The following is a 23844-nucleotide window of genomic DNA, read 5'->3' on the forward strand; positions in this document are numbered from 1 at the left end:
CCTATGCTGCAGGAAATGAGAGCAGCACCTTCCTGAGTGGGATGGATACCGTCCCGCCCTAACAGGCCAGCAGTGCCCTCAAAATTAGCCCAATTATCTATAAAGCCCACACTGTTTTCAGAGCACCACCTGGACAGCCAGCAGTTCAGCGACCATAACCTGCTGTAAGCTACATCGCCACGCCGCATTGGGATGGGGCCAGAGCATACTACAGCATCGGACATCGCCTTCGCTAATTTAAACACCTCTACAAAGTTACTCTTAGTAACCTCAGACTGACGAAGGCGTATATCATTAGCTCCTGCATGGATAACTATCTTTGAGAACCTGTGCTTGCCTAGGACCCTAAGATTACCTGCTATGTCCGGCACCCTGGCTCACCTGACTACACCTGACTAAAGCTGCTGGTGCCCCTAAAGGCTGAGCTAATTTCACGTGCCGTATGATAGAGTCCCCTATAACCAGAGCTCTTTCAGGTTTCTCAGTGGGTGCATCACTAAGGAGAGCAAACCTTTTCGACACATGACGCGGAGAGGAGTGGTGCTCCCGTGGGCGAGCCTCAGCGGTAGCTTTGGCTCTATGCTTATGCTGCCGAGCCGTCACCCATTCGCCCCGCTGTAAGGGCTCTAATGCCGGAGTTGGGGGATTGCTAACTCCACCTAGGGCGTCCAGACTTTCCCTAACGGAAACTACACTGTTCTCACGCTCACTAACCTGCTCTAAAGCCTGGACACGCGCTTCTAGCACTGTAATCTTCTCCATCAGAGAGCTAACTAATCTGCACTTATCACAAGTAAAGCTAATAGAGCTATCGCTAGTGATGGAGGAAGAATGACTAAACATCCTGCACTCAGCACACTGAACAGGCTGAAGGTATGCCATGATGTAAAGATTCACGTACCTTAAATGAAGATCTGTTGATATTAAAGCAGATCAGATGTGGATGGCCTCCGCTTGTGGACTTTACACAGGAGGAGAGAAAAAGAAAGCTTCCAGTCTCGGCGTTCTTCCGAAAAAAGAAAGAGAAAAAACCGGGGAAAAAAACGGAAAAAGGAAAGCGAAAGTGAAAAGTACAAAAATGAAAGCGACAGTACAATAAAAATGAAGAGGATACTGGAAATTTATTTGTAGAAAAAAAGTTAAAAAAGGATTAGTAATTAACGCCGGCACTCGCGGGAAAAAGGACTCGGCGCGAACAACTCAGGAAGCAGGAAGTGCGTAACCGTAATGTCTGCAAACAGGGAACACTATTGTATTTATAAAAATGTGATATATTGTATGCTCTAGAAATTTGTTGAGTGGAAATTCAGTTGAGATGGCTGCTCGCGTTTTGTTTATTCAATTCACACAAAACAGTTCTTTTTAATAATTTAAATGTTAAACATATTGGTATATATACCTCTTTATAATGGAAATGCGCATAAATTAATGTTACTGAAAGTCATTCCAAAATACTGAAAAATGTTTTCAAGAATACTGAAATTCAAAATTTGGGGTAGGCATCTCTGAGTGAAGAACTTGTCCGTGCTGAAACTGGGCAACGCAGTGAAGACGTTTTCGAAACCTTGTGTCGGAGCAAAGAGCTCGTCGACGCTGAAGCCAGGCAGCGGAGTGACGACGTCTTTGAAGCTTGGCAGCAGGGAAAGGAGCTCATTCTTGCTGAAATGTGGCGCGGAAGCCGCCCTCTTGACCCCTGGCACAGGCTCTGGAACAGGCAATGAAGTTGAGGCCACCGTCAGGCTCTTGTCTCTGGAACTGGCTCTGGAGTGGAGGCCGTCCTGTCAGCCTCTGGCACAGGTTCTGGATCTTCCTCCATCTACCCCCTTTACTGACAGAATACTTCACCAAAACATGGATGTAGCAGAAGAGAACAGGCACGTTGTTCAACCTGGATCAATTGTTTTTCCGCACACGGATCAACTGTTTTTCCGACAGGGTGGCCTCAGCTTCACACAGTTGATCCGTGTGTGGAAAAACAATTGATCTAGGTTGAACAACGTGCCTGTTCTCTTCTGCTACATCCATGTTTTGGCGAAGTATTCTGTCAGTAAAGGGGGTAGATGGAGGAAGAAGTAAGTTCAGAAGAAGGTGCATAAAGAAGATAATCAGGCATACAGTCCAAATCAACAGGCAGCATTCTCAGCGGTAGACAGGAAGAATGGTTGAGGGAGGCACCAACTGATGCGAGGCACAGATAAAAGCAGAATCCAAAAACACAGTGGGAGTCAAGAACCATGAAGACAAGCTAATAACACGGTTCAGTAAAGGTCACAGTCAGCACAATACTTTGCACCATGTGAGAGCTCTCCGCATCCTTTTACGTTTGCGCTGATTGTGCTTTAATCCGGGACAGGTGCGAGTACTTGGTCTTAGAAGCGCGCGCTGCTCTGAATGCACGCGAGTGGAGTTAGACGCGTGCGCGGGTGTGACAATATACAGTATAATAAAATTTAATTTGGATTAAAAATGTACCTGCATGACTTACAGCAGGTTCTGATGCTGATGACACCCTAAAATATTTCCCTAAAGCACCTGGAAAATGACCAGTTGAGATTTAGTTTACTTCACATGCTGAAAAGTACATGGTGAACTCAGGAAAATCATTTCTTCATTGTTACGGTTCTGAAATGAGCCGTTGCTGATTTGACCACCTCAGCACTGATGATCAGATCAGCAGGCTACTGTTATTGCTAACTTAATGTGTGTTAGCCTGACGCTTCCTACTCGAGATTTTAGCTCGGTGGCGAGTTAACGACACACTTCATTAAGAAAACAGTCTGATTTTGCTGAATCCAGTTAATTAGCATTTAGTTCTTGCCAGTGTTTTGCATGTTTCTCCTCCTCTGCTTTTTTCATTTTGTGTTTTATCTTGTGATGTTAGTTACAAACAAAATTGTTCCATGAACTTTTTTTTATAAAAAACATTCCACACTGGCCTGCCTGATATAGTATCAAACCTTTCACCAAGTGATATAGTGTGCTTTAAAAAAAAAAATCACAGCCTAAGTGACTGCTTATGAAGAAACATTATTTTTTTATTAATATTTTTATTAGGAGGCAAGGCACATCAAAACAGGAAACAATGTCAAATCAAGATTCAATACCACACCATCCCTACCTCCTAGGATTTTTTTTTTCATACTGTTACAATGTCCACCTTGAAAGAAATAATATGGACACTACAACAAATACCAAAGACACACTTTAGGGGGAAAAAGCTTTTGTTTTACTTCAAAGATGGTTCCACATTAACAAGAAGCAAAAACCCCTAAAAAAAAAAAAGGACCAGGTGACTAACACTAAAGCAATAATTAACACGATAAACAATATTAGAAAAGGTGCGAAACGTGTGTGCCGGCGTCTGCCCAAACGAACGACCAGAGAGAGCCTCCGCCATCTTGACCAGGGCGGCCTTAAATAGGGGCTTGGCTGCAGCAGACCAATAGGAAAGCCGATCATGAAAAGTCAGGATAGGCCACCTGGAAACAATAAGAGCGCAGCACAAGCCAATGGCAAAAGCATTACAAGGCATTGACAAACATAACAAATCCACGTAACACCCCCACCCATAAAGAAATAAACTGGGGAGATAAATCAAACCCCCATAACATCAATAACAAATAAACAAGACATATAATCAAATACAGAGAATAAATAAAAAGAAAACCATACCAATATCCAGCCCAACTTTACCACAGTTAAACTGGAAAAAAACAAAAAAAAAATACAATTCCACAGTTTATTTGCATTAAAACAAGTGTAAAAAAAAAAAAAAACAGTCAAGGAGTGTACAAAGCGCAAATACTAAACACTTACGCACGAGACAGTGCATCTGCCACAACATTATCGCGCCCATGAATATGTCTAATGGTGATGTTAAACCCTTGGAGCGCGAGGCACCAGCGCATTAGCCGTTGGTTATGATTGCGCATTCGGTCCAGAAATGTTAGCGGGTTATGGTCAGTGTTTTAGCCAAAATTGTACAACCACGACTGGTTGTACTGCACCGCCAACATAGACCTCAAAATGCTGAAGAGCTAACACGAGCGCAAGCGCCTCCTTCTCAATAGTGGAATACGCGCGTTGGTGGCAGTTAAACTTGCGCGAAAAAAAACAAACTGGATGTTCCACACCATCCTCGCTGCATTCTCTAGGCAGAATGCTAGGCAGAATGCCCTCAACATAGATTTTAACGTTTGATGGAAACGTTCAAGTGACCCTTGAGTCTGAGGGTGATACGCACTGGATGTAATGTGCTGAATGCCGAGTTGTGTCATGGCCTGTCTAAACATGCGTGACGTAAAATTGGAACCCTGGTCGGTCTGTACGATCTTAGGTAGACCACAAAGGGAGAAAAACATCACTAGCGCTTTAATGATGGTAGACGCAGATATTTTCCCCAATGGTATGGCCTCAGGAAAACGAGTTAGGGTGCACATGATTGTCAGGAGATAAACTTTGCCGGTCTTTGTTCGAGGCAACTCTCCCACACAATCCACCACGACATGTTCAAATGGCTCAGACATGACAGGAATAGGCTGTAACGGAGCAGGTGGTATCATTTGATTAGGCTTACCCGTGACATGTTCTACAAAAAGCTGCCACATCACGCTTAAGACCAGGCCAAAAAAAATGGCGCAAAATTCTATCAGCAGTCTTGTTAATGCCTAAATGGCCTGAAAAATAGTTATCATGGGCTAAACGTAACACTTCGTTACGAAATGGTGTAGGCACAACTATCTGCATCAAAACACGCCAGTCATCTTTAGCTGAAGCCATTAGTGGTCTCCATTTACGCATCAAAACTCCATCTCGCAAAAAATAGCCCTGGGGCATAAACTCAATGTCTTTCTCGGACACGGCTTCAAAAAATAAAGGCGAGAGGGAGTGATCATTCTTCTGATGAAGAATAAGTTGTTCACGGCTCAGAGAGAAATGCGAAAGACTAGGAAGCATCGAAAGTGGAGGCGTCTTTTTCAATTCATCCCTACCACCAGACAAAGGACGAACAATAAATGTGTCAGAGAGCTCAATTATTTCGTCCCTACCTGCTTTCACAGAGGTCTCTGCCTTTTTAGCCAAAGCACGCGTAACAACATTGGCATGGAAAACCTCAGGGTAATCCATGCATAACTGGTCAGGACTTTCAGCTTCAACAAAGTTTGTTACGACAGGTCTAGGAAAAACAATTTCTCCCATAATGTCATTACCAAGCAAAACATGCACATCATTAACAGGGAGAGAAGGGCGCACACCCATTTTAAACTCACCGGAAATTAAATTAGAAACGAGCAAAACCCTATGAAGGGGAACAGAAGAAAAACCCATTTCAAAACCTTGTACAAGGACATTTTCACCAGTATAAGACCGGTTATCAAAATTCAAAACGCTCTCCAAAACAAAACTGAGAGGCAGCGGTATCTCGTTAAACTTTCACAGGTACGTGCAGCCCCTGCGCACCCGGCAAAGAGACAACCGCCTCCGTAATAAACGGAGCGAAAACCTGACTACTACTCTCGTCTTTCCGAGACGTTGGAGGAAGCGAAAAGATGCAATTAACCCCAGCTTTAGAAGTTGGAGGATTATTGACGCGCTTCAATTTAAAGCAGTTAGCAACTATGTGCCCTGGCTTTTTACAATATCCGCAAAAGTGATTTCTCACACGAGTCACTCTACGACCATCAGTACTACCAGCAACAGGTTGAACAGTATCGGCTACGGCATCTTTTAGTTTGTTTTTAGTGGACACGTACGGTGGATTAGCAGAAAAGGCGCTCGCATCTTTATGGGCCAACGTATACTCATCTGCTTTAACAGCAGCATCGGCGGGCTTCAAAACTCTGTTCACCCAAGTGAGTTGCAATACACTTAGGTAGACAGTTTTTGAAATCCTCGATAAGAATTAAGTCACGGAGACCTTCAAAAGTTTTAACATCCTGCGAGCTAAGCCAACGATCAAACAATTTCTTTTTCTCTAAGGAACTCAACATAAGAAAGCGCATCTAGTTTTTGATAAGAGCGAAATTTGTGTCGATATGCCTCAGGCACAAGTGAATATACACGCAACACTGCTGATTTCACCTTATCATAATCAGCAGCATCTTCAAGCGAAAGCGCAGAATACGCCTGTTGAGCCTTTCCTTTAAAGATACTCTGCAAAGTAATAGGCCATACCGTACGCGGCCACTTCATCACCGTCGCCACTCGTTCAAAGTGCGCAAAAAACTTGTCCACCTCTTCTTCATTGAAGGGGGGGAACAAGTCTGATGTTTCGAGTAACATCAAAGCGGTCAGAAGGAACATTCATACCCGATTCGAGAGCTCTCATTTCTAGCTCTTTTACACGGAGGGACTGATTAAATTCTATTTCCTTCATTTTAAGTTCATGCTCTCTCTTCTCCCGTTCTCGAACAAGAAGGCGATCTGCTTCGAGCTGGGACCTCTCACGTTCCCACTCTAACTCCTTCTCTCTTAACTCCAAACAACGGAGCTCAAGTTCAGCTTTAGACGGAGTAGTGGACAAAGCAGGTTTTACAGAGGATTCAGAAAAAGGAGGCTTAGCGGCCCCTGAATCATCCTCCAAAACTCCACAAGCGAGCAACGACTCACTCACCAATTGAAGCAAATCTGCTTTCAACGAACAACCACTAACATCAATTTTATAATGCCCCGCAACCAAAATAAGCTGGTCGCGTGTGGCGCCAAATAAGGCGTCTAAATTTGGAGAGACAACAAAATCCTCCAAACTAAACATCACGACGAAAAAGAGAAAAGGAGGCAACAGACAAAAAAATTCGTCTAAGCACACAAGCGACAAAATAACGCCAGAGCAGACCTCGGCACACACAAAAAAAAACGCACCAAACGAATATTGCTAAATTAATTATGAATAAGATTTTAACTATTCAACCCCCCCCCCCCCCCCCCCCCCCCCCAAAAAAAAAAAAAAAAAAAACCCTAGTGGAACACTCCCGGACGAGCCCCCATTTTGTTACAATGTCCACCTTGAAAGAAATAATATGGACACTACAACAAATACCAAAGACACACTTTAGGGGGAAAAAGCTTTTGTTTTACTTCAAAGATGGTTCCACATTAACAAGAAGCAAAAACCCCTAAAAAAAAAAAAGGACCAGGTGACTAACAACACTAAAGCAATAATTAACACGATAAACAATATTAGAAAAGGTGCGAAATGTGTGTGCCGGCGTCTGCCCAAACGAACGACCAGAGAGAGAGAGCCTCCGCCATCTTGACAAGGGCGGCCTTAAATAGGGGCTTGGCTGCAGCAGACCAATAGGAAAGCCGATCATGAAAAGTCAGGATAGGCCACCTGGAAACAATAAGAGCGCAGCACAAGCCAATGGCAAAAGCATTACAAGGCATTGACAAACATAACAAATCCACGTAACACATACAAACAAGAACAAGACATTACACAATTTAAAAAAAATAATAATAATTGATAAATAAATAACGAAGTTCTATTATGTAATAATTAAATATTAAAGCTGCACAGAACAAATAAAACCAAAAGAAAAAAAACCCTAAAATAAATTTAAAAAAAAGGGAGAGAGAGGGTCTGTCAGTTAGGGGGCAGAGACTGGAGAGAGTGGAAGAATGTAAGAAAGGGAAGCCACTTTGTTATAAAATTTAGCAGAGTTACCGTTCACTGAATATCTGATCTTTTCCAACTTTAGAAAAGACATGACGTCATTGAGCCACTGATGACTCGAGGGAGCTTTAATCGACTTCCAGTGGAGTAGAAGGTGGCGTCTTGCCAGTAAGGAAGTAAAAGCTAAAATATCCAATTGATGAGAGGTAAACCGGTTATGGTCCTCTGGGAGCCCGAATATGGCAACATGGGGGGAGACTTTTATGGTCACTGATAGTATTTTAGACATGGTATCAAAATAAGAAGCAAGAGAGTAGCGGACAAGAGTAGAACATATGGGTTAAATTGCAGGATGAGGCATGACATTTGTCGCATTTGTCAGCAATACTGGGATAGATTTGAGACAATCGAGCCTTGGAAAAATGGACTCTAAACAGTACTTTAAACTGTATAATTGTGAGACGAGCACAGGATGAGCTTGTGTGAATTTTTTTAAGAGCAGTGTCCCACCAGTCGTCCTCCAAGTTTAGATCCAGTTCATCTTCCCAGGCAGTCTTAACTTTAGTAACTGGTGAGCAATCAAAAGAAAGAAGTTCGTTATAAACTTTAGAAATAAATGATTTTTGAAGTGGATCGCGGTTTAAAAACACCTCCCAGTGTAGAGTAGGCGGTAAGGAAGGAAAAACTGGAAACAAAGCTTTAGCGCAGTGTCTAATTTGAAAGTATCGAAAGAGATGAAAAGGTGGGAGATGAAATTCTTTTGAGAGATCTATAAAGCTGCGCAAAATACCATCCTTGTAAAGGTCTTTAAAACATTTCAGGCCTTTATTATGCCATACGAGAAAGGTTGAATCTGTAAGCTGAGGTTGAAATAAATGATTCTTCAGTAAAGGAGCTAATGTAGATGCTGACTTAAAGGAAAAGGCAACTTTTGTACAAAATCACCACAAATAGATAGATAAATATATAAAGTAATCGATCATGGAATTTATAGAGAAAGAACAGACCGCATAACAGTATCTTTTAACTTTTAATAATATGGGCTTGCGCTGAGCTCAGCGAAGATGCGTTCCGCCATATTGATCTACTGCGTGACGTCATGCAGCCCACCACTGAAAAGAACTCTTCAGTGCTTCATGGTAATAAGGTAAAAAAACAGTACAATCGCTTCTTCAAAGTTTCACCAAATGGTTTTATTTATGCAACTTAAAGCTCATAATACTGTATAACTTTGGTTGAGTAAAAACACGGAGCAAAAACATGGCTGAATCCTGAATGACTCCTATTTGGATTTGTCCTACCAAGCCTACTGCGCATGCGTGAAGCAGCTCGGCTCGGTTTTCCCTTTCGGACGCTCTCGTTTTCTGTTAGAATTTGGTAAAGAAAAAAAAAAATATTATTTACCAGCTTACCGGGTCCATGAACATAAATCTGACAGCTGACAAGGTCGGGATATAAACGAATCGAATACAAGCCACCCGCCGGGACTCCTAATCACAGTGATCTGCTTGTAAACACTGTTTTCATGGGCCCAGTGATGTCACAGATCAGAGGGAGGCGCATTAACGAAAGATTCTGATTGGTTTATAGTTGCCCACAATCTCCAAATGGCTGCCTCCTCCAACTTCAACTCCTCTGTGTCAATTCATGATTTCAAAGTTAAAAATATTTTTTCATGTTCGATATATAATGGAAATAATTAACGGAATTGATTACATATATGTTTTTCTCCTATTACACACCTGGTTTTGTACAAAAGTTGCCTTTTCCTTTAAATTTGAAGTGCTTCCTAAACTGATACCAAATTTTAAGTGTGGAGAGAACCACTTGATTATTTGTAAAGCCAGAGGGGTTAGATGGAATAGAAGAGGTAAGTAAAGCAGGTAAGGAGGATGAAACACATGACTGTGCCTCCAAGTAGCACCAAGGCAGATTGGTAGATTTGAACCAAAATGAAATTTTATGAATATGTGACGCCCAATAATACAGTTGGAAATTCGGAAGTGTCAATCCACCATTGAATTTACATCTCTGAAGTATGGATTTACGGATCCTGGGAGCCTTTCCACACAATAAGAAATCAGAAATAGTTTGATCAATTGTTTTAAAAAACTGCTTTGGCAGGAAAAGAGGGAGACAATGGAACAAAAATAGAAATTTGGGCAAGATGTTCATTTTAACTGCGTGAATTCTTCCAATTAACGAGAGAGGCAAGCTTCTCCATCTTTGGAAGTCAGATTTAATTTTAGACATTAAAGGTAGAAAATTAGCAGAAAAAAGTGACTTTAACATTCTGGTAACGCTGATCCCAAGATAACTAAAGCCAGACAGATTCATCTTAAAAGGGACATCTGACTGTGTAAGCTGTGATGCTGAAGCATTAATAGGATAGCATTCACTTTTAGAGATATTCACTTTATAGCCTGAGAATGATCCAAATCTCTGGAAAGCAGATAAAATTGTGGGAATGAAAAGGACAGGATCTGAGACATATAACAATAAATCATCAGCATAAAGTGGCAACTTGAATTCTGTGCCCAATCATGAGATCCCTCTAAAAGTTGAGGAGGACCTCAGAAAGATTGACAAGGGCTCTATAGCTAGTGCGAACAATAGAGGAGATAGGGGACACCCCTGTCTGGTACCACGGGTTAGAGTAAAAAAACTGGATTGGATGCCATTAGTGGAGATGCTTGCTTGTGGAGATGTATAAAGGAGACGTATCCATGAAATGAACCCATTTCCCAGTCCAAATTTCTTTAGTACAGTAAATAAATAGTCCCATTCAACCCTGTCGAAAGCTTTTTCTGCATCAACCGAGATTACTACTTCGGGTGTTGTTGTGGTAGTTTTAGAATAAATAATATTTAGGAGTGTGCGGACATTAAAAAAATAACTGCCGCCCCTTAACAAATCCAGTTTGCTCACGTGAGACAATAGTTGGTACAATGTTTTCCAGGCGACAGGCCAAAGCTTTAGCAAGGATCTTAGCATCTACATTTATTAATGAGAGAGGTCTGTATGAGCTGCAGAGATTTGGATCCTTATCTTTTTTTAAGAGGAGACTTATGGAGGCTTGCCTTAAAGTGGGAGGGAGAGTGCCATGTTCCAGTGATTCTTTATAAACAGCATGCAGTAAAGGGAGCAGTTTTTCCTGAAATCTCTTAAAAAATTCAACTGGGAATCCATCAGGGCCAGGAGCTTTGTTATTTTGCATGCTACTCACAGCAAGAGTGATTTCTTCTACCATTAATGGGGAGTCAAGTTTTTTAGCAGCATCTAAGCTTAACACAGGAAAATTGAGGCTATCTAGGAATGAATTCACTTCAGTGGTGTCAGGTGAAGATTCAGATGTATATAAAGAGGAGTAAAATGAGTGAAAAACAGAATTAATGGTAATGGGATCCTTATGCAATGAGCCAGATGAATCTTTTATCTGAGGGATCATACGTGAGGCTGCCTGGCGACGTAGTTGATGAGCCAGGAGCCGACTTGCCTTGTCGCCATGTTCATAATATGTGGAGCGTGATCGTAAGAGAAGTCGCTCTGCATCACTAGTGGTGATGAGATCAAATTCAGTCTGTAAATCAACACGTTGTTTAAGTAAACTGGGAGAGGGGCAAGTAGCGAGTTGTTGGTCCAATTTGGTGATATTAATAGAGAGTTCTTGCAATTTGGTTTTACGGGACTTATTCAAGTGGGCAGAGTAGGAAATAATTTGTCCCCGCAAGTATGCTTTTAATGATTCCCACAGCAGTGAACAAGAAACAGGTTCCATATCATTCTGATTTATAGAGATATAATCATCAATTTTAGTTGCAATAAATTCTGTGAACTTGTCATCTGAAAGAAGTAATGTATTGAACCTCCAAGGTGTTGAGTAACGGGGTTGTGAAGAAAACTGAATATCTAAAGAAAGAGGAGCATGGTCAGAAATAACAATCGGGTGATAATTAACAGACAGTACTTTGGGAATTAGTTTAGCATCAATAAAATAATAATCAATCCGAGAGAAAGACTGATGCATCTGAGAAAAAAATGAATATTCCTTGGTACAAGGGTTATAAAATCTGCAAGGATCAATGCAACTGTTCTTAGACATAAAATCTGAAAGTGACCTTGACATTAAAGAAGGGGTCAGAGTTCGTGGGTTAGAGCGGTCTAGGTTGGGATCAATTACACAGTTCATGTCCCCTCCAATTATAAGAAAGCTGTTGTTCAATGAGGGAAGACATTCAAAAAGTTTATTCATAAAGTGTGGATCATCAAAATTGGGGGCATATATGTTAACTAATAAAACGGGAGTATGGAATAGCGTCCCTGTAACAATTAAGTATCTGCCGTTTTTGTCTGATATCACCTTAGAAGCTGAAAACTGGATTGACTTACCAATTAAAATAGCAACCCCCCTGGCTTTAGAGTTGAAATTAGAGTGAAACACCTCAGAAACCCAAGAACATTTAAGTCTGACCTGATCTTTGACACGCATGTGGGTTTCCTGCAGAAACACTAGGTCAGCTTTAAGACGTTTCAAATGAGCAAATATCCTTGATCTCTTAATTGGACTCCCCATGCCTTTAATATTCCAGCTCAAAAATCTCACAGAGGACCCAATATGTGGAATATCAGAAGTACGAGCGTTGGTGGACATATGTTAAGTTCCTAGAGATAGAAATAGACTGAAAGCGGACCCCCAGGGAAGGAAGGAAAAGAGGGGGGAAAAACGCAAAAAAAAAAAAATTACACACAAAAAAATAAAAAAAACACCACACTTACAAATTGAACCCCCCCACCCCACCCCATTGCACTTACAACGACCCCATCACCAAACGATGGAGAACCCAGTGCTAACTCCACAAGGAGTCAGATCCCCAAAACGAAAACTTACGGCTTTAAGCATGACTATTGAGCTTCGGATTGAGCTCCTGCAGTCCTAGCAACATTTGACAGAACGGTACAACCAATCAAGTCCAAGTTAAAGTGAAAACTGAAAACCACACAGTGTGCGTATATGAGAATAGTAAAGAAAAGAGGAAACAAATGAAATAAAGTAATAACTGTCAATATTAACTGACACTGCTTCCTCAAGGATGTGTATCATTTCTCGGTTCTCTCACTATTGAGCGATCTGATGAATGCGCTGGCCTCTTCTGGTGATTTAAACTCCTTCTCTGCACCGTTATGAGTGACCCGGAGGCGCGCCGGGTACAGCAAACCAAAGCGAATCCCCGGTATTTCGCAGAGCTGGCATCGGACATCATTAAAGGAGGCTCGGGCACGGGCCGTCCTCGGAGTGTGGTCGGGGAAGACAGAAAAACTCATGTCTCCAGTCTTGATCCGTTGCTGAGCCCTGGCTCGGCGCAGTATGTCCACACAGTCTGTATGGTAGTGCAGACGAGCGATTATGGGACGAGGGTGCTCTCCGGGCTTCGGTTTCGGCTGGAGAGTACGATGAGCGCGGTCCACGAGAGGCTCCTTCGCAAGGCTAAAAGCCTCCTTGAGCAGAGAGGAAACAGCTGTAGCAGTAAAGGAGGTGGAAAAGTCTTCGGGAATGCCCACTAGCCGTATGTTGTTGCGCCGCTATCTCGCCTCCAAATCCTCGCATTCATTGTCCAATCTCGTCAGTTCAGTTGACAGATGCTCCACTTTAGCCTGTAAGGTAGTAATGTCGTCGGCGCAGGAGGACAGCGATGTCTCCATTTCACCTACGGTAGTCTTCAGAGTGCACACATCGGACTGGATGTTTGTAATGCTACTAGATAATTCAGTTTTCACTGCCTGTAGCTCAGCCTTGATATCTGACAAGTTTTCGGTCAAGGCAGCCTGAAGCTCAGTTTTAAAAATAGCCGACATCTCAACACGGAGTGACGAGAGCAGCTCGGCCTTAAAGTCGTGGAAGCAGCGCCGCCTGCGGCCCCGGCCAGGCCAGAAGGGGAATCACTACGAGGCGGGGATGCAACGTGCGAAGCAGGCCGCGGTGGCTGCACAGGTACTTTAGGCTTTGGAGGCATTTAGATCGGCAAAAAGACAGCGTTAAATTCAAATTATGGTGGTGGAGAACACACACACCGAAAAAAGATACAAAAGGTATACCTAAAATAGATTTTTTTAAAGGTTGCTGCAGGAGCTCGGAGAAACGCGTCCTACTCCATTAGTCGCTACACCGGAAGTCCAGAAACATTGTTATTTTTAAACAAGTGTCTAATTATACCAAACCTCTGGTGTGGCCTGCATTACAATTTGTGTTTTACTTTTTTTACTTTACTTTTTTCTGTCCGCTTCTACTCTAAGGTGTCGCAGGGAGATATAACCTCCTTTCTGCGGCAAGGTGGGAGGCTTGGAGGGCTGGCATGCCATGGTCTCATAGTGTCTCTTTTACCCCATCGATCCATCTCCTTCTCGGTCTTCCCCAGAGTATCTGGAATTATAGGCATGGGCAGCTTGCTGATTGGTTGGCATCCTGATAAGATGGCTGTACCACTGGATCCTTTTCAATATGGTGCAGGATGTGTGCACGAGGTGTGTCAGAAAAGTAACAGGACTTGGCGTGCTTCTTTGATATGAGGGACATCATCCACATAGAATTCTTGCCACAGGGACAGACGATCAACCAGCATGTCTACAAAGAGATCCTGCAGCGTTTGCTTTGTTCAGTGTGTGAGAAGACGCGAGAGTTGTGGCAGGACAACTCGTGTTCTGCTTCAACTCGTGCCTCCCTGCTCACCCAACCTGGCTCTGTGTGATATTTTTAAAAATTTATTTATTTATTTTTTCCCCTTTTATTTTTTCCTTTTTCCCTAAGCTCAAGGGGGTCATCAAGGGGACCCGTGTTCCATCAAGAAGTCCGTGGCGACGGAGCTGTGGAGAATCCTTCCAGGACTGCATGGAGGCGTGGCGGAGAAGGATGGGAAAGTGTGTTCAACTCGAGGGGGGTTATTTTGAAGGGGAAAACTTGTAGTTTGGATTTGACATAAGTTTTTTGTGACCCCGGTCCTGTTTCTTTTCTGACACACTTCATAGTCTCATTTTCTGATCCCCTCATTTCTGACTTGTCACATTTACAGCTTTTCTCAGACACTTCATTTCGTTAGTTTTCTTTCCAGTAATTTTGTTAATGTTCATGTCTGGCACTGGTATGCAGTGGTCTCAAAGTTTAGGGGAATAAAAGGGTATGAGGCAGAGAATAGGATGGTACAATTTAAAAGGCTGAAGCCCTTCACCATGAACCATAGGTGAGAAAAATGGAAAACTGGGGTTATCTGAGACACAGTTTCAAGGCATCTGGGGAGGAATTTCCAATTTATTGTAAAGAGCAAAATAGTCTGATTTTTCAATACGAAAAATTTTAACAGAACTGCCATATAGTAATGAATCAAAAAGAAATTTGACAGTACAAAACTATTTTTGATGTTTACAAAATCAAGTAAGTTACAATAACTTGATTTTGTAAACATCAAAAATGTATGTTTTGCATAGTCAAAATTCTTTTTGATTCATTATTCAATTTCTGAACAATCCGAGTATTGATCTAATCCTAAAGCTTCTATAACAGTGTCTGTAGTGATATCAGGTACTGAACTTGATCCAGGTTTTCTACATGTTCTACAGTGGTGCTTGAAAGTTTGTGAACCCTTTAGAATTTTCTCTATTTCTGCATAAATATGACCTAAAACATCATCAGATTTTCACACAAGTCCTAAAAGTAGATAAAGAGAACCCAGTTAAACAAATGAGACAAAAATATTCTACTTGGTCGTTTATTTATTGAGGAAAATGATCCAATATTACATATCTGTGAGTGGCAAAAGTATGTGAACCTCTAGGATTAGCAGTAAATTTAAAGGTGAAATTAGAGTCAGGTGTTTTCAATCAATGGGATGACAATCAGGTGATAGTGGGCACCCTGTTTTATTTAAAGTACAGGGATCTATCAAAGTCTGATCTTCACAACACGTTTGTGGAAGTGTATCATGGCACGAACAAAGGAGATTTCTGAGGACCTCAGAAAAAGCGTTGTTGATGCTCATCAGGCTGGAAAAGGTTACAAAACCATCTCTAAAGAGTTTGGACTCCACCAATCTACAGTCATACAGATTGTGTACAAATGGAGGAAATACAAGACTATTGTTACCCTCCTCAGGAGTGGTCGACCAGCAAAGATCACTCCAAGAGCAAGGCATGTAATAGTTGGTGAGGTCACAAAAGACCCCAGGGTAACTTCTAAGCAACTGAAGGCCTCTCTCACATTGGCTAATGTTAAGGTTCATGAGTCCACCATCAGGACAACACTGAACAACAATGGTGCACATAGCAGGGTTGCAAGGGGAAAGCCACTGCTCTCCAAAAAGAACATTGCTGCTTGTCTGTAGTTTGCAAAAGATCACGTGGACAAGCCAGAAGGTTATTGGAAAAATGTTTTGTGGACGGATGAGACCGAAATAGAACTTTTTGGTTTAAATGAGAAGCGTTATGTTTGGAGAAAGGAAAGCACTGCATTCCAGCATCAGAACCTTATCCCATCTGTGAAACATGGTGGTGGCCTGTTTGGGCCTGTTTTACTACATCTGGGCCAGGACGGCTTGCCATCATTGTTGGAACAATGAATTCTGAATTATACCAGCGAATTCTAAAGGAAAATGTCATGACATCTGTCCATGAAGTGAATCTCAAGAGAAGGTGGATCATGCAGCAAGACAACAACCCTAAGCACACAAGTCGTTCTACCAAAGAATGGTTAAAGAGGGATAAAGTTAATGTTTTGGAATGGCCAAGTCAAAGTCCTGACCTTAATCCAATGGAAATGTTGTGGGAGGACCTGAAGCGAGCAGTTCATGTGAGGAAACCCACCAACATCCCAGAGTTGAAGCTGTTCTGTACAGAGGAATGGACTAAAATTCCTCCAAGCCAGTGTGCAGGACTGATCAACAGTTACCGCAAACGTTTACTTGCAGTTATTGCTGCACAAGGGGGTCACACCAGATACTGAAAGCAAAGGTTCACATACTTTTGCCACTCACAGGTATGTAATATTGGATCATTTTCCTCAGTAAATAAATGACCAAGTATAATATTTTTGTCTCATTTGTTGAACTGGGTTTTCTTTATCAACTTTTAGGACTTGTGTGAAAATCTGATGATGTTTTAGGTCATATTTATGCAGAAATATAGAAAATTCTATAGGGTTCACAAACTTTCAAGCACCACTGTATCTTCTACCCTTTATCCTTCTTATCTTTGAAATGAACCGCTCTGTTGCGTTTTGTACAAGTCTCTTCACTTCAGATGAATTCAAATTAGGGGTGTGTGTGTCTCATCTCATTATCTGTAGCCGCTTTATCCTGTTCTACAGGGTCACAGGCAAGTTGGAGCCTATCCCAGCTGACTATGGGTGAAAGGCGGGGTACATCCTGGACAAGTCGCCAGGTCATCACGGGGCTGACACAGACAACCATTCACACTCACATTCACACCTACGGTCAATTTAGAGTCACCAGTTAACCTAACCTGCATGTCTTCGGACTGTGGGGGAAACCGGAGCACCCGGAGGAAACCCACGCAGACACGGGGAGAACATGCAAACTCCGCACAGAAAGGCCCTCGCCGGCCACGGGGCTCGAACCCGGACCTTCTTGCTGTGAGGCGACAGCGCTAACCTCTACACCACCGTGCCGCCGTGTGTGTATATTTTTTTCTATCTATCTATCTATCTATCTATCTATCTATCTATCTATCTATCTATCTATCTATCTATCTATCTATCTATCTATCTATCTGTGTGTGTGTGTGTAATAAATACACAATAGTGGTGTTTGAAAGTTTGTGAGCCCTTTAGAATTTTCTATATTTCTGCATAAATATGACCTAAAACAACATCAGATTTTCACAAGTCCTAAAAGTAGATAAAGAGAACCAAGTCAAACAAATGAGACAAAAATATTATACTTGGTCATTTATTTATTGAGGAAAATGATCCAATATTACATATCTGTGAGTGGCAAAAGTATGTGAACCTCTAGGATTATCGACCACAGTCGATAGGATCCTGACACTTAGGCTCCTAGCAGAGATGAGACGGGAGTACAGGAAGCCTCTCTACGCTGCCTATGTGGATTTAAAGCAAGCATTTGACTCCGTGGACAGGAAAGCTCTGTGGAAGATTCTCAAGTTCCTGGGAGTCCCTGCAAAACTGCTGGACTTGCTGTCCCTCCTCTACTCCAACACAGTCTCCTGCGTAAGAGTGAACGGGATGCTGTCGGACACCTTCCTCATAAACAGCGGCGTCCGGCAGGGATGCGTTTTGGCACCAACCATCTTCAACACTGCCATCGACCATGTGATGGGAAGCACTGTGGCTCAGAGTGCCTGTGGAGCTAGCTTTGGCAACGTGACCATCTCTGATCTGGACTATGCGGATGATGTGGCCATCCTTGCCGAATTAGTTCAGACCCTCCACCTCGCCCTCAAGGTCATGGACAAGGCAACCAAACCACTGGGACTGATGATCAGCTGGAACAAAACAAAGATCCAAAGCCTAAGCAACTTCGAACCGTCCCCAGCTACAGCAGTAATCAGCACCCAGGAGGTGGAAGTGGTGGAGAAGTTCAGCTACCTTGGCAGCATCATGACCTCCGACTGCAAAAGCACAGCAGACATCAGGACCCGCATTAGCCGGGCTACTGCAGCCATGGCAGCCCTTTCCACCATCTGGACCAACAGTCATCTCTCTCTTCACACTAAGATCAGACTGTACAACAGCCTGGTACTGTCGATCCTGTTGTATGGTGCAGAAGCCTGGACCCTGACAGCCACTCAAGAACGGCTCCTGGACGCCTTTGACAGCAAGTGTCTGCGTAGGATACTGAGGCTCCAGTGGTACAACTTCACCTCAAGTGCCACAGTACGCCAGCTGACCAACCAGCCACCAGTCTCCAGACTAATCCGATCAGCCCGCCTCCGTTTCTTTGGCCACATAGCCAGAACAACACCACCTCTCGAGCTGGCCAACCTGATCAGGGAACCCGCCCCACCCCACTGGTCCCGGACCAGGTGGCTTGACCAGCTTAAGGCAGACCTGAGAGAGGCCGGACTTAACCTCTGCACAGCCTGGCTCGCTGCCGAGAACAGAATGAACTGGAGGGTCATCTGCCAAGGCGCCACGCTCTCACGAGCCAGCGAGGATGGATGAGTGAGTGAGTGAGAGTTTTCAATCAATGGGATGACAATCAGGTGTGAGTGGGCACCCTGTGTTATATAAAGAACAGGGATCTATCAAAGTCTGATCTTCACAACACATGTTTGTGGAAGTGTATCATGGCACAAACAAAGGAGATTTCTGAGGACTTCAGAAAAAGCAGTATTGATGCTCATCAGGCTGGAAAAGGTAACAAAACCATCTCTAAAGAATTTGGACTCCACCAATCCACAGTCAGATAGATAGATTGTGTACAAATGGAGGAAATTCAAGACCACTGTTACTTTCCCCAGGAGTGGTCGACCAACAAAGTTCACTCCAAGAGCAAGGCATGAAATGGTTGGCAAGGTTACAAAGGACCCCAGGGTAACTTCTAAGCAACTGAAGGCCTCTCTCACATTGGTCATGAGTCCACCATCAGGAGAACACTGAACAACAATGGTGTGCATAGCAGGGTTGCAAGGAGAGAGCTACTGCTCTCCAAGAACATTGCTGCTCATTTGCAGTTTGCTAAAGATCACCTGGACAAGCCAGAAGACTATTGGAAAAATGTTTTGTGGATGGATGAAACCAAAATAGAACTTTTTGGTTGAAATGAGGAGCATTATGTTTGGAGAAGGAAAACACTGCATTCCAGCATAAGAACCTTATCCCATCTGTGAACCATGATGGTGGTAGTATGGTTTGGGCCTGTTTTGCTGCATCTGGGCCAGGATGGCTTGCCATCGTTGATGGAACAATGAATTCTGAATTATACCAGCGAATTCTAAAGGAAAATGTCATGACATCTGTCCATGAACTGAATCTCAAGAGAAGGTGGGTCATGCAGCAAGACAACAACCCTAAGCACACAAGTCATTCTACCAAAGAATAGTTAAAGAAGAATAAAGTTAATGTTTTGGAATGGCTAAGTCAAAGTCCTGACTTTAATCCAATCGAAATGTTGTGGAAGGACCTGAAGCGAGCAGTTCATGTGAGGAAACCCACCAACATCCCAGAGTTGAAGCTGTTCTGTACGGAGGAATGGGCTAAAATTCCTCCAAGCCGGTGTGCAGGACTGATCAACAGTTACCGGAAACGTTTAGTTGCAGTTATTGCTGCACAAGGGGGTCACACCAGATACTGAAAGCAAAGGTTCACATACTTTTGCCACTCACAGATGTGTAATATTAGATCATTTTCCTCAATAAATAAATGATCAAGTATTTTTGTCTCATTTGGTTTACTGGGTTCTCTTTATCTACTTTTAGGACTTGTGTGAAAATCTCATTATGTTTTAGGTCATATTTATTCAGAAATATAGAAAATTATAAAGGTTTCACAAACTTTCAAGCACTACTGTATATACACACACGTCTGTGTGTGTGTGTGTGTGTGTCTATCTAGATAGATAGATATAGACACACACACAGACATGCGTGTGTATATACAGTAGTGCTTGAAAGTGATAGATAGATAGATAGATAGATAGATAGATAGATAGATAGATAGAATAAAGTTAATAAGAAACTAGATAGATAGATAGATAGATAGATAGATAGATAGATAGATAGATAGATAGATAGATAGATAGAATACACATACACACAGTCCCTCTGAGTTACATGTCGGTCCTGGGATTGAGATGCTGACGTCTTCTGCTCCTCGGACCTGCCTGATCCATCCTGGTGCCCTGTTGGAGTCTCATTGCATCGCTCCTGTGGAAAACGACCTGGAGGACGCTCTGGACTCTTACAGTCATGCTTTTATGGCTGAGGACTACAGTTGATTTGCTAACTTTAGGACTGCAGTTGTCATGAACAGTTTTGCACTCAAGTTTCCATCAATGAAGAGTTTATAACATCAACGAAACTGACTTCATGTTAAAACTGTTACTGTTATAGTCATGTTGTCTGTTGTTGCCCAAATGAGGATGGGTTCCTTTTTGAGTCTGGTTCCTCTCGAGCTTTCTTTCTCATGTCGTCTGAGGGAGTTTTCCTTGCCAACGTCGCCACAGGCGTGCTCATTGGGGATAGATTAGGGATAAAATTAACTCATGTTTTAAGTCGTTCAAATTCTGTAAAGCTGCTTTGCGACAGTGCTTATTGTTAAAAGCACTATACAAATAAACTTGACTTGACTTAAGTGTGTGTGTGTGTGTGTGTAGGTAGTCGTCGACTTACGACTGCATTTGGTTACGATTGATTTTTATTATTTACTCTTTACTGGTTGATGGTGTCAAATGCATTAGGAAGGCAAGAAATTCCATTTTTGACAAGACACCTGTTAATTGAGAAGCATTCCAGGTGACTACCTCATGAAGCTGGTTCAGATAATGCCAATAGTGTGCAAAGCTGTTATCAAGTTAAATAGTGACGACTCTGAAGAATCTAAAAGATGAAACGTTTTTTTAAACACTTTTTTGTTTACCATATAATTCCATATGTTCCATATGTTATTTCATAGTTTTGATGAGTTCAGTATTGTTCTACAATGTAGGAAAAAAAAATAAAAACGTCGAATTTGAAGGTGTTTCCAAACTTTTTTGACTGGTACTGTGTGTGTGTGTGTACACATACATACATACACACATACACACACACACACACACACACATATATATGTGTGTGTGTGTGTATGTATGTGTATATATATATATATATATATATATATATATATATATATATATATATATATAATATATAAAAACTCCTTCTCACCCCTGGCGGGGGGGTGGTATCCATGTCATCCTCAAGCTCGGGTTCTCTACCAGAGGCCTGGGAGTTTGAGGGTTCTGCACAGTATCTTCGATGTTCCTAGGACTGCGCTCTTCTGGACTGAGGCTTCAGATGTTGTTCCTGGGATTTGCTGGAGCCACTCTCCCAGTTTGGGGGTTACTGCCCCAAGTGCCCCCACTACCACAGGGACCATGCAACCCTTGACCTTCCACATCCGTTCCAGCTGCTCTTTCAACCCTTGATACTTCTCAAGTTTCTCATGTTCCTTCTTCCTGATGTTGGCATCAGCTGGGATCGCCACATCTATCACCACCACCCTCTTCTGCTCTTTGTCCACCACCACTATGTCCGGTTGGTTAGCCAGGATCTGTTTGTCAGTCTGGAAGCTGAAGTCCCACAGAACCTTGGCCCTGTTGTTCTCAGCCACCTTCTGTGGTATGGCCCATTGGGACTTGGTTACTTCTATTCCATACTGGTTGCAGATGTTCCTGTATACTATCCCAGCCACTTGGTTGTGCCTCTCCATGTACGCTGATCCAGCTAGCATCTTACACCCTGCTACTATGTGCTGGACTGTTTCAGGGGCTTCTTTGCACAGTCTGCATCTTGGGTCTGATCTACTCTGGTAGATCCTGGCCTCTATGGCTCTTGTGCTTATGGCCTGTTCTTGTGCTGCCATGATTAGTGCCTCTGTGCTGTCTGTCAGTCCTGCATTATCCAGCCACTGGTAGGATTTCTTGATATCAGCCACTTCCTCTATCTGACGGTGGTACATGCCATGTAGGGGTTTGTCCCTCCAGGTTGTCTGTTCCTCCTCCTCCTCTGCGCTCTCATCAGGGTTCTGCTGCCTGAGACATTCACTTAGCAGTTCATCCTTTGGGGCCATCTTTCTGATGTATTCTCGGATTTTCGATGTTTCATCCTGGACCGTGGTCTTGACGCTCACTAGCCCTCGGCCTCCCTCTTTCCGCTTAGTGTATAGTCTCTGGGTGCTGGACTTGGGGTGGAACCCTCCATGCATGGTGAGGAGCTTTCTAGTCTTGATATCTATGGCTTCTATCTCCTCCTTTGGCCAGTTTATGATACCAGCGGGGTATCTGATGACTGGTAGTGCGTACATGTTGATGGCTTGGACCTTGTTCTTACCATTCAGCTGACTTTTCAGGACCTGCCTTACTCTCTGGAGGTATTTGGCTGTGGTTGACTTCCTTGTGGCCTCTTCATGGTTTCCATTAGCCTGTGGGATGCCAAGGTACTTGTAGCTGTCTTGGATATCACCTATGTTGCCCTCTGGTAGGTCAATCCCCTCAGTCCGGATCATCTTGCCTCTTTTTGAGACCATCCAGCCACACTTGTCCAATCCGAATGACATCCCTATGTCATCGCTGTAGATCCGGGTGGTGTGGATCAGCGAGTCTATTTCTTGCTCGTTCCTGGCATATAGCTTGATGTCATCCATGTAGAGCAGGTGGCTGATTGTTGCCCCACTACGGAATTGGTACCCGTAGCCACTCTTCGTGATGATCCGACTGAGGGGGTTCAGGCCTATGCAGAACAGCAGTGGTGATAGCGCATCTCCTTGGTATATGCCGCACTTGATGTTGACTTGGGCAATGGGTTTTGAGTTGGCCTCTAGGGTTGTCTGCCACATTTCCATTGAGTTCTGGATGAAGGTCCTTAGGTTCCTGTTGATCTTATACAGTTCCAGACATTCCAGTATCCATGTGTGTGGCATTGAGTCGTAGGCTTTCTTGTAGTCAATCCAGGCAGTGCACAGGTTGGTCTGTCTCTTCTTACAGTCTCGGGTGACTGTTCTATCGACCAGTAGCTGGTGCTTGGCTCCTCTGGTGTTACTGCCAATCCCTTTCTGTGCCTCGCTCATGTATTGAGCCACATGCTTAGCCGCAATGATGCCTGACAGGGGGTCATGAAGGGGGTCCTTCATGATTAGGACTGTCCTGCCTTGGGTTAGCCATTCTGAGTGGGTCTCATCCCTCAGCAGCTGGTTCATCTGTGCTGCTAGGCGTTCATGGAGTGCAGTTAGCTTCTTCAGCCAGTACGTATGGATCATATCGGGGCCTGGTGCTGTCCAGCTCTTCATCTTTGACACTCTTTCTTGGACGTCTGCCATTGAGATGGTTACTGGTTCTTGTTCTGGGAGGTTGCTGTGGTCAGCTCTTAGGTCCACTAACCATTGGGCATCGGTGTTGTGTGATGCCTTTCTTTCCCATATGTCTTTCCAGTATTTTTCCACCTCAGCTCTTGGTGGGTCTGACCGGTTGTTGTTCCCCTGCCACTGAGAGTACACCTTGGCTGGTTCA

At 43.2% G+C, this 23844-nt stretch overlaps 1 protein-coding gene across 3 annotated transcripts in view; it reads left to right on the forward strand.

Annotated features, from left to right (window-relative positions):
* The window catches only part of rxrba (retinoid x receptor, beta a), a 139105-nt gene that overhangs the window by 97713 nt on the left and 17548 nt on the right, over nt 1–23844 (forward strand). The window contains exon 13 of one of the 3 annotated variants that reach the window (XM_060904816.1): nt 14418–14634. The exons of 1 other annotated variant lie outside the window; for it this stretch is intronic. In XM_060904816.1, coding sequence (XP_060760799.1) covers nt 14418–14589 — 172 coding nt within the window. In that variant the 3' untranslated portion in view covers nt 14590–14634. Of the gene's footprint in view, nt 1–14417; nt 14637–23844 lie in introns of those variants that run through there. One more of the 3 variants, XM_060904818.1, reaches the window with a different exon arrangement.

Source organism: Neoarius graeffei, chromosome 22, assembly GCF_027579695.1.
Source record: "Neoarius graeffei isolate fNeoGra1 chromosome 22, fNeoGra1.pri, whole genome shotgun sequence".
Lineage (NCBI taxonomy): Eukaryota > Metazoa > Chordata > Actinopteri > Siluriformes > Ariidae > Neoarius > Neoarius graeffei.